Source organism: Myxocyprinus asiaticus, chromosome 28, assembly GCF_019703515.2.
Source record: "Myxocyprinus asiaticus isolate MX2 ecotype Aquarium Trade chromosome 28, UBuf_Myxa_2, whole genome shotgun sequence".
Lineage (NCBI taxonomy): Eukaryota > Metazoa > Chordata > Actinopteri > Cypriniformes > Catostomidae > Myxocyprinus > Myxocyprinus asiaticus.
The window spans coordinates 5991705-6007240 of NC_059371.1; the positions used below are offsets into that span (position 1 = coordinate 5991705).

General features: G+C 39.2%; 1 protein-coding gene across 6 annotated transcripts in view; it reads left to right on the forward strand.

The window, feature by feature from the left end:
• The window catches only part of LOC127418870 (utrophin-like), a 333951-nt gene that overhangs the window by 25131 nt on the left and 293284 nt on the right, over window positions 1-15536 (forward strand). For 4 of the 6 annotated variants that reach the window (XM_051659719.1, XM_051659722.1, XM_051659721.1 and 1 more), the window contains exon 1: window positions 13689-13917. The exons of 1 other annotated variant lie outside the window; for it this stretch is intronic. In XM_051659719.1, the coding sequence (XP_051515679.1) occupies window positions 13836-13917 (82 nt within the window). In that variant the 5' untranslated portion in view covers window positions 13689-13835. Of the gene's footprint in view, window positions 1-13688; window positions 13918-14687; window positions 14749-15536 lie in introns of those variants that run through there. One more of the 6 variants, XM_051659724.1, reaches the window with a different exon arrangement.

A 15536-nucleotide genomic window follows, 5' to 3' on the forward strand; every position in this document is an offset into this window, starting at 1 on the left:
TCTTGTGAAATTGAGACAGTGTGTTTTGTGTGTCACCTGAAACCCTGAACCATGGGAAAACGTGAGCAAATAAAGGATATTCGCCCAAGGTGATCTCAGATTACACACACTCACACATTCTGCGGATTGTACCACCTCACAATACGTATTGTGACGCATATTTCACGATTCGATATATCATAATACAGATTGATTCCGATTCACAAGCTTTCAATTCCAATTAATTTGGGCATATTTCAGTTATAATTTACATTTTGCTTACGGTATTAAATTCTCTTTCAAATGTTTGTTTTTTTCTATTAGTTTTTCATCATTTTGGACACTTTAGCTTTTTAAAAATATACATATAAGTCCATGTATTCCATCAATAAATATGATGTCTTGTAATTGCATATTGCATATATATATATATATATATATATATATATATATATGTGTGTGTGTGTGTGTGTGTGGTATGTATGTATGTATGTCTGTTGTTTAAATACCTCATTTGTACGTTTTAAAAATATTTACAAATGCAGTGCATTCAAAGTATTCAGACCCCTTCATTTTTTTCTACATTTTGTTATGTTGCAGCCTTATGCTAAAATGCTTAAAAAAAAAATTCACATCAATCTACACTCCATACCCCATAACGACAAGGGAAAACCCATATTTTTGATAACTTTGCAAATTTATTAAAAAGAAAACATAATTATGTCAATCACATTGACATAATTATTCAGACCCTTTGCTATGACACTTGAAATTTAGCTCAGGTGCATCCCATTTCTCTGGATCATCTTTGAGATGTTTCTACACTTTGATTGGATTTCACCTGTAGCAAATTAAATTGATTGGACATGATTTGGAAAGGCACACACCTGTCTATATAAGGTCTCACAGCAGAAAATGCATATCAGAGCAAAAACCAAGCCATGAGGTCAAAGGAACTGCCTGCAGAGATCAGAGACAGGATTGTGTCGAGGCACAGATCTGGGGAAGGCTACAAAAACATTTTGGCTGCATTGAAGGTTCCCAAGAGCACAGTGGCCTCCATAATTCTTAAATGGAAGACGTTTGGAACAACCAGGACTCTTTCTAGAGCTGGTCACCCAGCCAAACTGAGCAATCGGGGAAGGAGGACCTTGGTAAGAGAGGTGACCAAAAACCCGATGGTCACTCTGGCTGAGCTCCAGAGATCATGTGTGGAGATGGGAGAAACTTGTAGAAGGACAACTATCACTGCAACACTCCACCGATCTGGGCTTTATGGCAGAGTGGCCAGACGGAAGCCTCTCCTCAGTTCAAGACTCATGAAATCTGACTTGAAATTTGCAAAAAAAGCACCTAAAGGACTCTCAGACTGTGAGAAACAAGATTCTCTGGTCTGATGAAATGAAGATTGAACTGTTTGGCCTCAATTCCAAGCGTCATGTCTGGAGGAAACCTGCGCAATACCATCCCAACGGTGAAGCATGGTGGTGGTAGCATCATGCTGTGGGGGTGTTTTTCAGCGGCAGGGACTGGGTGACTGGTCAGGGTTAAGGGAAATCTGAACGCAGCAAAATACAGAGATATCCTTAATGAAAACCTGGTCCAGAGTGCTCAGGACCTCAGACTGGGCCAAAGGTTCACCTTCCAGCAGGACAATGAACCTAAGCACACAGCCAAGACAATGCAAGAGTGGCTTAGAGACAACTCTGTGAATGTCCTTGAGTGGCCCAGACAGAGCCCGGACTTGAACCCAATTGAACATCTCTGGAGAGACCTGAAAATGACTGTTCACTAACGGTCCCCATCCAACCTGACAGAGCTTGAGAGGATCTGCAGAGAAGAAATGGCAGAAAATCCCCAAATCCAGGTGTGCAAAGCTTGTCGCATCATACCCAAAAAGACTTGAGGCTGTAATCGCTGCCAAAGGTGCTTCAACAAAGTACTGAGTTAAGAGACTGAATTCTTACGTCAATGTGATATTTACGTTTTTTCTTTTTAATAAATTTGTTAAATTATCAACAATCTGGTTTTGCTTTGTCATTATGGGGTATGGAGTGTAGATTGATGTGAGAAAATAAAATAATTTAAAGCATTTCACCATAAGGCTGCAACATAACAAAATGTAAAAAAAAATGAAGGGGTCTGAATACTTTCTGAATAAACTGTATACTGTATGTTGAACAAGTGCTAAAAGGGTACTGTCTCTTTAAGACCAGCGATAGGAACTTTTACAGAAGTCGAATTGCTTCTTGACAGCATCTGTACTATTTTTGATAAGAATTAAATGTTTCTTTTATTGTTTTTGATCAATAACTGACTGTGAAGTACAGAAGGATTTTAAAAAGAGACATTTTTGAATGACAAATGGATTGTGTGGATCTCGTCTTTGGACACATCACATGGAAACAGTAAAACCAAACTTTTACTCTCAACACGCAGTGAAAAGATCTCTGTGCTGAACTTTGCCACTACACTACTCAAACACTGGTGAGTGAAATACGGTGACTAATCCTCACTGACATATTTAACCGTATACACGCATTGTAGAGGGTTGCGTATAGAATAAAAGAGTGAACTTGTGATTTTAAGAATTGACATCCGGATCGTTCATATGAAGATCGCGATTGAGCAGAAAATCTATATTTTTGCTTGGCCGTAGTGCCAAACGCGTGAGAGTCCCAGTGTATCCGTGAGAGAAACAGTGAATCCTGCAGGCTCGGTTTCAGTCTCTTTCGCCCCTCATAGAAGTGAAGAGTTTGCACTTATATAGACTGTGGCATGGGGTGGGGGGGGGGGCATGGTCATGTGTCTGTCTGCAGGAGAGAGAGAGCGGTAAGGCCTGTCACCTGGGTTGTGATGAAATCTAACACCTGTCTCTAAATATAGTGATGGCTGAGGGAGACCTCAAAAGGCACGCCAGAGTGTCAGTATGGAAGAGCGACTGGAAAGCACGACATCTACGAGAGAGAGACTGTCTATTGTTTAAAAGTGCTTTCATCACAGAGTGAACTACATTTGTGTTACGGACGGTTACCGTCCATTAAGTGTCTGCTGAGCAACAAATTAAAGAGACTGACCTGTGAACTCTTTTCTTGTCTCCTGACTCCTCCATTGCCAAGAACTTGACCTTGACCTTGCCAGATGACCTGCTTCTTTTTTTTTTTTTTAAATGCTGGACATTATATGAATACACTTGAATATACATATCATGATACATGGATCTAAAGTATTGATAAAATATTGAGAGAAAAGGTATCGCAATATATTGATATTTGATTGTATCGACACAGCCCTACTAAAGACCAAAAAAAAATAAATAAATCCACAGTACTGTTTTTTGTGTTTATATGTGGCGATCAGTATATATTGAGGTAATATCAATGAATGGGAAACAGTAGTCATAGAAGCATGAAGTTCAGTTTAGCCGATCCATTGTTTTGGACCTCATTAACCCGGATCATGACTGGCTGTGTGTGAGTGTGAATGGGCTCTTATAGTGAATTGTGTAATTCATCTGACTGTGAGAGGAAAGAGGCTATTGTAGTCAACAGTCACTACATTTCAACTGCGCATTAATCAAAGATCAGACCTTTTGTGTGTGTTTGTGTGTGTGACCATACATTCATACCAGTCAATTTCTTATTATCTTTTGTGTTATGCTGTTTTTCAGTAAGGATTGTTTGTGTATGTGTTCTGATTGCTTTAAACTGCTCTAAGACTTACTTACCCCATAATGATAAAGAAAAAAAAATGATTTTTGGTAACTAAAAAACTGAAATATCACATTGACATAAATATTCAGACTCTTAACTCAGTACTTGAAGCACCTTTGGCAGCGATTACAGCCTCAAGTCTTTTTGGGTATGATGCGACAAGCTTTGTACACCTGGATTTGTGGATTTTCTGCCATTCTTCCCTGCAGATCCTCTCAAGCTCTGTCAGGTTGGATGGGGACCGTCGGTGGACAGCCATTTTCAGGTCTCTCCAGATATTTTCGATTGGGTTCAAGTCCGGGCTCTGGCTAGGCCACTCAAGGACATTCACAGAGTTGTCCCTAAGCCACTCTTGCATTGTCTTGGCTGTGTGCTCAGGTTCATTGTCCTGTTGGAAGGTGAACCTTCGGCCCAATCTGAGGTCCTGATCGCTCTGGGCCAGGTTTTTATTAAGGATATCTCTGTATTTTGCTGTGTTCAGTTTTCTTCAACCCTGACCAGTCCCCCAGTCCCTGCCGCTGAAAAACACTCCCACAGCATGATGCTACCACCACCATGGGACGGTATTGCGCAAGTGATGAGCGGTGCCTTGTTTCCTCTAGACATGACGTTTGGAATTTTTTTTCACATTTCAAGTGAGCTTTCATGAGTCTTGCACTGAGGAGAGGCTTCCGTCTGGCCACTCTGCCATAAAGCCCAGATCGGTGGAGTGTTGCAGTGATAGTTGTCCTTCTACAAGTTTCTCCCATCTCCACACATGATCTCTGGAGCTCAACCAGAATGACCATCAGGTTCTTGGTCACCTCTCTTACCAAGGGCCTTCTTCCCTAATTGCTCAGTTTGGCCGGGTGACCAGCTCTAGGAAGAGTCCTGGTTGTTCCAAACTTCTTCCATTTAAGAATTATGGAGGCCACTGTGCTCTTGGGAACCTTCAATGCAGCCAAAATGTTTTTGTAGCCTTCCCCAGATCTGTGCCTCGACACAATCCTGTCTCTGAGCTCTGCATGCAGTTCCTTTCACCTCATGGCTTGATTTTGTTCTGATATGCATTTTCAGCTGTGAGACCTTATATAGACAGGCGTGTGCCTTTCCAAATGTTTGCCACGGGTGGACTCCAATCAAAGTGTAGAAACATCTCAAAGATGATCCAGAGAAATGGGATGCACCTGAGCTAAATTTCAAGCGTCATAGCAAAGGGTCTGAATACATATGTCAATGTGATATTTCATTTTTTTATTTTTAAAAAATTTGCAAAGTTATCAAAAATCTGGTTTTTGCTTTGTCATTATGGGGTATGGAGTGTAGATTGATGTGAAAAAAAAATAATTTAAAGCATTTTAGCATAAGGCTGCAACATAACAAAATGTGAAAAAATGAAGGGGTCTGAATACTTTCTAAATGCACTGTAAATGCTGATAAACATACAGCAATTTCATTTAACAACAGCAAATCAGATGTACACAATATTTAAAGTGAAACAAAAGCTTAATTTATCCAATTTTTACTAAAATTTGCATAAACTTAAAAACAAAACAAAAAAACCTTGAAAAAAGAAAGTGTTGACTGTCCATTGACAAATCTATTGGTAGATTTTTGAACTGACACAAGGGAAAGTTAACACTTGTTAATCGGCCAAGCATACATTGAACCGGCTGATGCCGATAATTGCAAAACGGCCAAATATCTGCCAATTAATCGGCTTGGCTAATACATCGGCCTATCACTATTTATTATGGAGCTGCTATGCAGTTGCTAATATGTTCTGGATGGTTGCTTACTGGCCAAAATCAAAAGAGCCCATTTCCAAGTCTCTTTGATATTCTAGTCAAGTCAAGCCATTTTTATTTGTATAGCGCCTTTCACAACACGCATCCTTTCAAAGCAGTTTTACAGAAAATCATGCATTAACAGAAAATGAAACCGTAATATCTATAAAGTCTTAGGATCATCTTTGTGTAAATTTGATTTAAATATGATTATAAACAGTGTATAAAAATAAATAAGTAAATTGTATTTATAACCCCAGTGAGCAAGCTGAAGGCAACTGTGGCAAGGAACACAAAACAACTTAAGATGTTGGTTATTGGAGAAAAATAACCTTGGGAGAAACCAGACTCACTGTGGGGGCCAGTTCCCCTCTGGCTAAACAACATGAATAAATACCAATATTAGTTTTTTGTGTGTAGTGCATGTCATGGTTTAAAATAATTTAAGTAAGTGTTAAGGGTCAGTGTTTAAACAAAGATTTTGTATGAACTGTAAGATTAATGACTAATGTCTTTGAAGTCCATCCTGGATTAACTGCAGGAGTTCACATAGATGCATTGTCCTTTGTTAGTTGGCTGATCAAGGCTTTTGTTGGCAATTAATTGTTAGTCTATATTCTTTTCAAGAGTGTAGTCCATCATTAGACCAAGGTGATGCAGGCAGAAATCAGTGAGGTGCATAGCATTTTAACCGGCTGGTCATTCTGGTGTCTAGAAATGACACTGGTCCCTCCTTCAATCAATGTAAGTCTATGGGATTTTATGCGCAATTTATTGTCTGCCATACAAAAAAAAAAAAAAAAAAAAAAAAAAAAAATCATAAAACTGATCACTCAACAGTTGGCAGTGTGGGGCGTGTTTCAATACACTGAAATTTAAAACTTAGGGTGGAGAATCTGAACAGACCATTAACCCTAAGTATGAGCAATAGTAATGGTGATTACTATTTAGTCATGCAATGATTATTAGCTTGTCTTGACAATCACCACTAATAAGTAAAGTCAGCTCCAGCATTTCCTCATCGTGCGACCACTCTTGTGTGTGTGAATATCTGAGGAGGGTGTGGTGAGCTGAGAAAGGGAAAGTCTAAATTCAGAGCTGTCATTATGGGAAGTGTGTGTGTGTGTCTTAACTGCTGGAAAATCATAGAGGAGTGTGTGAGCTGAACATCTACAGAGAATGACAGTGGGTCTGTTCCAAAACCTAGTGTGCTGCCTCATTGCCTTCATAGGCAGCTGCCTTCTAAGGCAGCCTCTTCCTAAATGAAATGGAGCCTCGTATGTGAACGATTTGGAACGCTCTTCATCTGCACATCATTCAAATAGCGCTCCTCACTCGCACGAGAGACTAACTCGCAATTGAGTTCAGTACAGGTTATGCAAGAGGAACGATGTGATACTCTGAGCATAAATATACATAACACATATATTTTGGGTAAAGTAGTCAGTTTTCTATCATTGAAATTTTTTTATCGATACCTTTTAATATTCAATGGATTACAGAATTTGGCCAAAATGAGGGATCTCAGGAGGCGTGGAAGTGGAACAGCCTTCGCATCGGAAGTGCCAATGATGCCTTAATATGCTGCCTCCAAAGGCAGCTCACTAGATTTTGGAATAGACCCAGTGTGTTTGTATAGAGAAGTGTGTATTCTACCTTCTGTGTGTTAATTTGTGTGTGGAAAAGCTGCTGGAAAACCAATCCATGCTGACATGTTCGACATAGGAAACACTTCACGTGCACACCATTCAGTCTGAGGGCCAGTGACCTCTGTTGAGTGCACTTAGAGTGAACTGATAAGATTTGTCTAATGTTTAAGCTGGGTTTATTCACAGTCGAAGTCAGAAGTTTACATACACTTAAGTTGAAGTCATTAAAACTCATTTTTTAACCACTCCACAGATTTCATATTAGCAAACTATAGTTAAGGCAAGTCGTTTAAGGCAAGCCTCTTTGCTTGACATCATGGGAAAATCAAAAGAAATCAGCCAAGACCTCAGAAAAAAAAATTGTGGACCTCCACAAGTCTGGTTCATCCTTGGGAGCAATTTCCAAATGCCTGAAGGTACAACATTCATCTGTACAAACAATAGTACGCAAGTATAAACACCATGGGACCACACAGCCATCATACCGCTCAGGAAGGAGATGCATTCTGTCTTCTAGAGATGAACGTAGTTTGGTGTGAAAAGTGCAAATCAATCCCAGACCAACAGCAAAGGACCATGTGAAGATGCTGGAGGAAACAGGTAGATATGTATCTATATCCACAGTAAAACGAGTCCTTTATCGACATAACCTGAAAGGCTGCTCAGCAAGTAAGAAGCCACTGCTCCAAAACCGCCATAAAAAAGCCAGACTACAGTTTGCAAGTGCACACGGGGACAATGATCTTACATTTTGGAGAAATATCCTCTGGTCTGATGAAACAAAAATTGAACTGTTTGGCCATAATGACCATCGTTATGTTTGAAGGAAAAAAGGTGAGGCTTGCAAGCGGAAGAACACCATTCCAACTGTGAAGCATGGGGGTGGCAGCATCATGTTGTGGGGGTGCTTTGCTGCAGGAGGGACTGGTGCACTTCACGAAATACAGTAGTGGCCAAAGATATTGGCACCTTTGGTAAATATGAGCAAAGAAGTCTGTGAAAAAAAATCTGCATTGTTTATCCTTTTGATCTTTCATTCAAAAAATTCACAAAAATCAAACCTTTAATTGAAGTAAAACAATTGAAAGAGGGGAAATATCTCATTATGAAATAAATATTTTTCTCCAAAACACGTTGGTCACAATTATTGGCACCCCTAGAAATTCTTATGAGTAAAATATATCTGAAGTATATTCCCATTCATATTTTACATTTTTTTTAGTGCACCTGAATGACTTGGAACATGAAATTGTTCATTCATGACCTCCTGTTTCACAGGGGTATAAATATACACTGGCCAAATTCCCTCAATCATCAATCACAGTGGGTTAGACTAAAGAATATAGTTCTGATGTGTGGCAAAAGGTTGTTGAGCATCACAAAATGGGAAGTGGCTATAAGAAAATAGCCAAAGCACTGAAAATGCCCATTTCCACCATCAGCTCAATAATTAACAAGTTCCAATCAACTGGAGATCTTAAGAATCGGCATGGAAAAGGACATGTGTCTATATTGTCTCCACGCACAGTGAGGAGGATGGTTCAAGTGGCCAAAGAATCTCCAAGGAACACAGCTGGAGAATTGCAGAAATTAGTTGGGTCTTGGGGTCAGAAAGTCTCAAAAAAATATCAGACATCACCTACATCATCACAAATTGTTTGGGAGGGTTTCAAGAAAAAAAGCCTCTGCTCTCATCCAACAACAAACTCAAGCGTCTTCAGGTTGCCAAAGACTACTGGAACTTTAAATGCGACTGGGTTCTATGGTAAGATAAAACAAAAAAATAGCTTTTTGGCAGCAAACACCAGAGATGTGTTTGGCACACACAGATGAAGTAGTACCCAATGCCCATGGTTAAATGTGGTGCTGGATCTTTAATGTTGTGGGGCTGTTTTTCTACCAGAGATCGTGGACATCTTGTTTGCATACATGGCATCACGGACTATCAAATACCAACAGATAAAAAATCAAAACCTGGCTGCCTCTGCCAGAAAGCTTACAATGGGCCCTGACTGGATCTTCCAGCAGGACAATGATCCAAAACAAACATCAAAATCAACACAAATATGGTTCACTGACCACAAAATCAAGCTCCTGCCATGGCCATCCCAGTCCCCTGACCTGAACCCCATAGAAAATATGTGGGGTGAACTGAAGAGGAGAGTCCACCAACATAGACCTCTGAAATTGAAGGATCTGTAGAGATTCTGTATGGAGGAATGGTCTCAGATCCCTTGCCAGGTGTTCTCCAACCTCATTAGGCATTATAAGAGAAGACTCAGAGCTGTTATCTTGGCAAAGGGAGGCTGCAAAAATTATTGAATAAAAGGGTGCCAATAATTATGCCAGTGCTTTTTGGAGAAAAATATTTGTTTAATAATGAGATATTTACCCTGTTTCAATTGTTCTACTTCAATTAAAGGTTTAATTTTTGTAAATTGTTTGAATGAAAGATCAAAAGGTTAAACAATGCAGATTTTTTTTTTTACAGACTTCTTTGCCCATATTTACCATGGCTGCCAATATTTTTGGCCACTACTGTAGATGGCATCATGAGGAAGGAAAATGATGTGGATGTATATATATATATATATATATATATATATATATATATATATATATATATATATATATATATATATATATACATACATCTCAAGACATCAGCCAGGAAGTTAAAGCTTGGTTGCAAATGGGTCTTCCAAATGGACAATGACCCCAAGCATACCTCCAGAGATGGCGTGCAGGACTCTGTAGCACCCCCTTGAACATAGGTGTGTAAGGGGTGCACTGTGGTACCCCATTTTGTACCCAATATGTACCCAAAATTGGCACATATATTGTTCTCAAGCCAGACAACTTTCATAATTAAAGTCATTAGCTCCTCCCAACAGGAAGTCGGCCATTTTGGATTTTTGAAAAATGTATTATTATTTTCAAGGTTTTGGGTGCTTTTGGAGCACTTAACATGCTTAAAAACGGATGAAATTTTGCACACACATCAGAGTTGTCAGCCATTAGACCTGGGCAAAAGTTGTAAGGGGGCGTGTGGGGGGGGGCACTGTAGTGCCCCCTTGAACATGGGCGTGCAAGGGGGGCTCTTGCACCCACATTTTCACCTTCAGTCACCGAAATTGGTACATATATAGTTCTCATCAAGCCGGACAACGTTCACAATTACATTCATTAGCTCCGCCCAACAGGAAGTCAACCATTTTGGATTTTTTGAAAATTGCAGGCTCTGAACTTTTGAACTCCTAGGGGATTCATGTGACTCACCAAATTTAGGCAGCATTATGCCAAGATGTTGAAGATACTAAATTGCGAACAGATTTTTGATATATCGAATGGTGTTGCCATGGCAAAGCAATAAATTAATGGCAAAAAATGGGAAACAGGAGGTGTTTCATTTATCTTCTGTGTGCATTGTGTGATTGTGATGAAAATGTAGCGGTATGTTTGGTAATGGGGGCTGATCACATAGATGTGGCTAGTATGGGTCACGGTCATAGCACCACTGTGGCAGCGGGGGCGTGGTCAAGCGTCCGTCCGGAGACAGAGAAAGCGGTAAGGACGCTTACGCCTGAGTTAGATCATGTTTAACACCTGTTTCGAATTCCAGTGAGCATGGGGAGAGTGGCATATAAGCAGCTACGCCATCAGCAGAGTGAGAGAGTCTGGCACAAGGAAGGCCACGATGCTCCTGAAGCTAAAGCTGTTACGTTTAATCTGTTATGTTTGTGAAGCTGATGTGTTTAAATGACTACGTGTCTGTGGAGCTGATGTGTTTAAATGACTACGTGCCTGTGAAGCTGATGAGTTTGTGAAGTTGTAAAGTATTGAAGTGGCCTATTAAAAGTCCTACCTGAGCCTGGAAAAACCTGCTTCCCTGTTTTCTCCTTCCCTTCTGCTGTGAAACTGTACTACAGCCACAAACTGGCAGTTTTAACAGACTTTGAAATAGCCCTCTTATATTTACATTATATTTATAAATACTTCTAAAATTCTTTAGAATAATGTCAAGACACTGCTGATGTAAAATTGTCAAGGGATATTTGTAGGGCTGCCCCTGACCAAAGATTTTCCTAGTCAACTATTAGTCGTTAGTTTAAGCCATTAGTCGGCTAGTTGTCGCATGTTTATGATATTAATTGAATTACTTAAATTATATATATTTTGGGAGGCATCAGAAAATGGTTTGAGTTCCAGGGCTGAGAAAGAATGTTATATGTAACATTACTAACACTGTTCTACATTACAGAGAAATACTAAACCATACTAATGAACCTTTAAAATAGAAATTTTACAAGCACACGCATGAAGCGAGCCGCAGCGACACTGGCCAAAGCGGTAATAATTCTGAATGTGTTGGAAAAACCAGCAAGGAGACTATCTGAACATTTTGTTAATTTATAGAGAGAAATGCACATTAGGGTTGTGCCGACAGACGATGATCTCTAGGATCCACGATGGTCAGAGTGATTGCCAATAGCTGATGCCTTTGACGATGTCAAGACAATGTTTCGTTTTCCCATTAATGTATTTATTATTATTATTATTAGGCTATTATTATTTTCAAATTAATATTACAAATAATTTGCCTGTAGAGACACAGACACGCGCTTGAAGGAACACACTTTATTATTTTTAAGAACAGATGACAGAAAAGCATCTATGCGCATGTATGACATGCTGTTTGTACGGAGGCGTGCAGTCTCGTGGAACACGTGCATGTAAAAGGTTCTCACACTTTCTTTGTTTATGTCTTCTGAATTTTTTTTTATATGCAAGAGCAGTATTGTCTATGAGTGCTGCAAATGACCTTTTTCCACAGAGCAGTTCGTTGTGACCACAACTCTGCAGCCTGTACATCTGTGATTAAAACACAAAATAATACAAAAACACGTTCACCTCGAACCATGATTTATATTTCAGTGATTATTATCATTATCATCATTATAATTATTATTTTATAATTTGTGTAAGTAATTTTCCACCTTCATGTTTAGACACGTACTTGCCTGATGGTAAATGGAAAGGTGGTTACTTAATAAATATATAATTTTTTTTGTTCACTTCATTATTTTAATTGCTTTTTCGTTTCGAGTGCAGTTTGAATTTAGAAATTTATTTAATTCAAGTTTTTTGTTTAAAAAAAAAATACAATTTAATTTTCAATGCAAAATCACTAAAGCAAGAATATTCACTGATCCCCCAGCCTAGGGGTTGCTGATGTAATTGGATATAGCGAGATATATAGATGTCTGTCTGTCTGTCTGTCTATCTATCTATCTATCTATCTATCGTGAAGGAGGGAACAAAATGAATTTATTCACATACATCATATATTTTCCCGGACAATGAATTACCTAACCAGTAGAGAATGCACAGATGAAGTAGGTTCTTTGCCAGAGAGATGTTGCCCTTCATAACTGTTGTGAAGCCATCCTTCAAAAAGCTGAACAACACACATTTTAATTGCACTTAATTTTTTCAGTTTCATTTGAATTTTTAGTTAAAATAAATAAAAAATAAAGTTCAAAGTTTGAAATCAAGGTGTCTTGCTTTATTGCATAGGCTTAACCCTAACCCTGCTTAACAAAAATTACCCCATAGTTGCTGGTTCAATCCCCACAGCCATCACCACTGTGTCCTTGAGCAAGACACTTAACTCCAGGTTGCTCCAGGGGGATTGTCCCTGTAATAAGTGCACTGTAAGTCGCTTTGGATAAAAGCGTCTGCCAAATGCATAAATGTAAATGTAGTACCACCTAGCATCCAACCAGCGGTAATACCAGCGGTGTTCGTCGGTTTCCTGTGGAGTTTTTATTTATTTGTATTTTTTTTTCTGCATCCAAACGACCAATCAAAACTTGGTGGACCAAGACTCTTCTCATTGACCAACGTTTGGTCGACTATAAGGGGGCAGCCCTAGATATTTGATATCTTAAATAGTGTTGCCATGTCAGCACATTAATTGTTATTCCTTTAAACAATCAGGGGAATTTTCATAGTGCCACAGAGACACAATGTTTACAATTTGATAAACTTAACCTATGAATGGTTTTCTTATAGTTGGCTCTGCATATTAAGCTGGTATTGGAGAAAAGATTTTAACAGAAAAAGTTACACACTTCAGCTTTTAAGAACTGATAACCAGTGAAGTTGAAATGTGTGAATACTGGTGAAAAATATCGGTCAAACTGATTGTCTGTCTGTCTATACTATGATGCCCAAAAATGCTGTCTAGGTAGGCCGTTAATGAGGTTTTGACACAGACGTAGTCATTTCATCACTTCATCTGTAGGAACTACTATGTGTGTGTGTGTGTAAGAGGGAACTATTAGTAGTGTGATTAAAAAAAAACAAAAAACAGGAAGAACATGTTATTTTAAGAACTATGGCTTTTTGTGCCCCGTGTTTGTGCATTTAGATGATTTTGTGTCTGCTAATATTTTATTTGTTTCTAAGTGTTTAATTGGGTTTGTGTGGGTTTGTGTGTGTTTCTGTCACATGCAGTGTCACTCTGACAGGATGTGAGCTGCATTTGATTGACAGGCATGCTGGTTTTGAGTGTAACCCACCACACTTTCTGTTTACTCTCAGCATGCAATGCTTCCAGCAGCATCTCCCTCTTCAGGCATCATTTGAACTTCCTGCATGTAGTTTTCGTCCTTATCTCTCTTGATCCTCTCGTTCTTCTCTTTTATGGAGTGGATGTTGTGAACATGAGTAAGTGGTTACCGTGGAGAAAGCGTACTGGGAGCTTTTTTAAGAAGCACAGGAAGAAGTTTTCCTTTCCTCTGTTGGGTAAGCACTTGCTCTTTTACTTCCTGATTCACACACAACTCTTTTCCACTTTTCAGATGTTTGTTGAGACACGTTTCAATGCAGTTTATTCTCAAGCCTACACGCATACATACACACACTCACATTTACTTCGCTGTCTAAATGAGGACATAATGTTGTCTTTTATTGATTTTATATAAAGCTAATTATATTTACTGTAGACAAACCCTAACTCTAGCCCTAAAAGAAAACAATGCATTTTTAGGATAAAAAAGAAAACAAAATAACAAAACAAAACACTATTTGTTTTATTTATGCATTGATTTAGCAACATAGGCTCAACCAATGGCGTGAGTTTAGGCAGGACTATCTGTTTGTCCAGCCAATAGAATAAGGGAGGAGTGTTTAGGAAACCCTTTTGTTGTTTTTCATGATTAAATGTAATTATTTTTGCAATTCTGTCTGGTGACGCTAGTGGTGCAGAAATTACATACTTCACCTATAAACATCTTTAAACTTTGAAACTTCAGTTTGTACCTCCAACATTCCATCACATTCCATTTGGTCGTTACGGTGACCTGCCATATGGTCGTCAGGGCGACTCGTGGAGCTGGTCATGCTCTCGCCACCGTTTGCCACCGCTGGGGTGCCATTCCACAGAGACGTGTGTGTGTTCTACCAGTGGACCACAACATACATGCCCACCCCTCTCTCTCTCAGCCTACATATTTTTCTGTCACTCTTCAGTAAAAGTGAGCGTAGAGAGGAATGTGAACTTGGACTGGAGAACTTGTATTGTTCTCTCATCTGTTGGTTTTGACTCCATGGCTGGACACAGTATGAAATTCAGAGGTAGGCGGCTGTACAACAGAATTGTTTGTGTGTACCTGTAATCGTGGTTGAGTTATTGAGGGTGCTATTTCACATATTAAGGAAGTTGCATTGTTTGGGCATAAATGTTTTCGACTTGTTGACTTTAGGTTTGTATCAAAACCTAGCAGGCTGACTGCTTGTCCAGTGTTTTTGGGCAATGCAAAATCTAGCTGACTGTCTACCTTGACCTGACTTTCAGTGGGGTTGTCCACTTATGCAAATGGAATTTTTTCAAGTTTACAATTTCTTTGTACAGTTTTTTGGACAAGCACTAATCCTGGCGATCCATATGCATATATCTCGAAATATGGTTTTTGAATCGAGAATCGTTAGTGTTGGTCAATAAACATTTTAAAATGCTAAAAATCTAATGAATTGTGATTCGATCAAACAGTCTACAATATTTGAAAATACATAAATATTTAATGAGTTACATGTGGGATTTAATTGAGACATGCAGCATCGTTCTCAGATTGCGTGCCCTCATAGCTATCCCCTCACAGTTGTGCACTGCACTCTTCTGTCGCCCTTCACGGGATCACACGCGCTCTCAGTTCGGTCCGTGTGCTCTTGTCTCGAGTGAAACGCTCTCAAAGCAGTGCACAGCTGCAACTCATTGCGTGGCCACTGCTGAAAGAAAATGCTGTCATTGCAGGGAAACTTTGGTGTTATTTTCTATAAGATAAATAGTGCCATTTTATTGGTATCATTGTTTAGTTGGGGACTTGGCATGCAGAAAACATTTAAGTTGAGGTCATCCAGTTGAT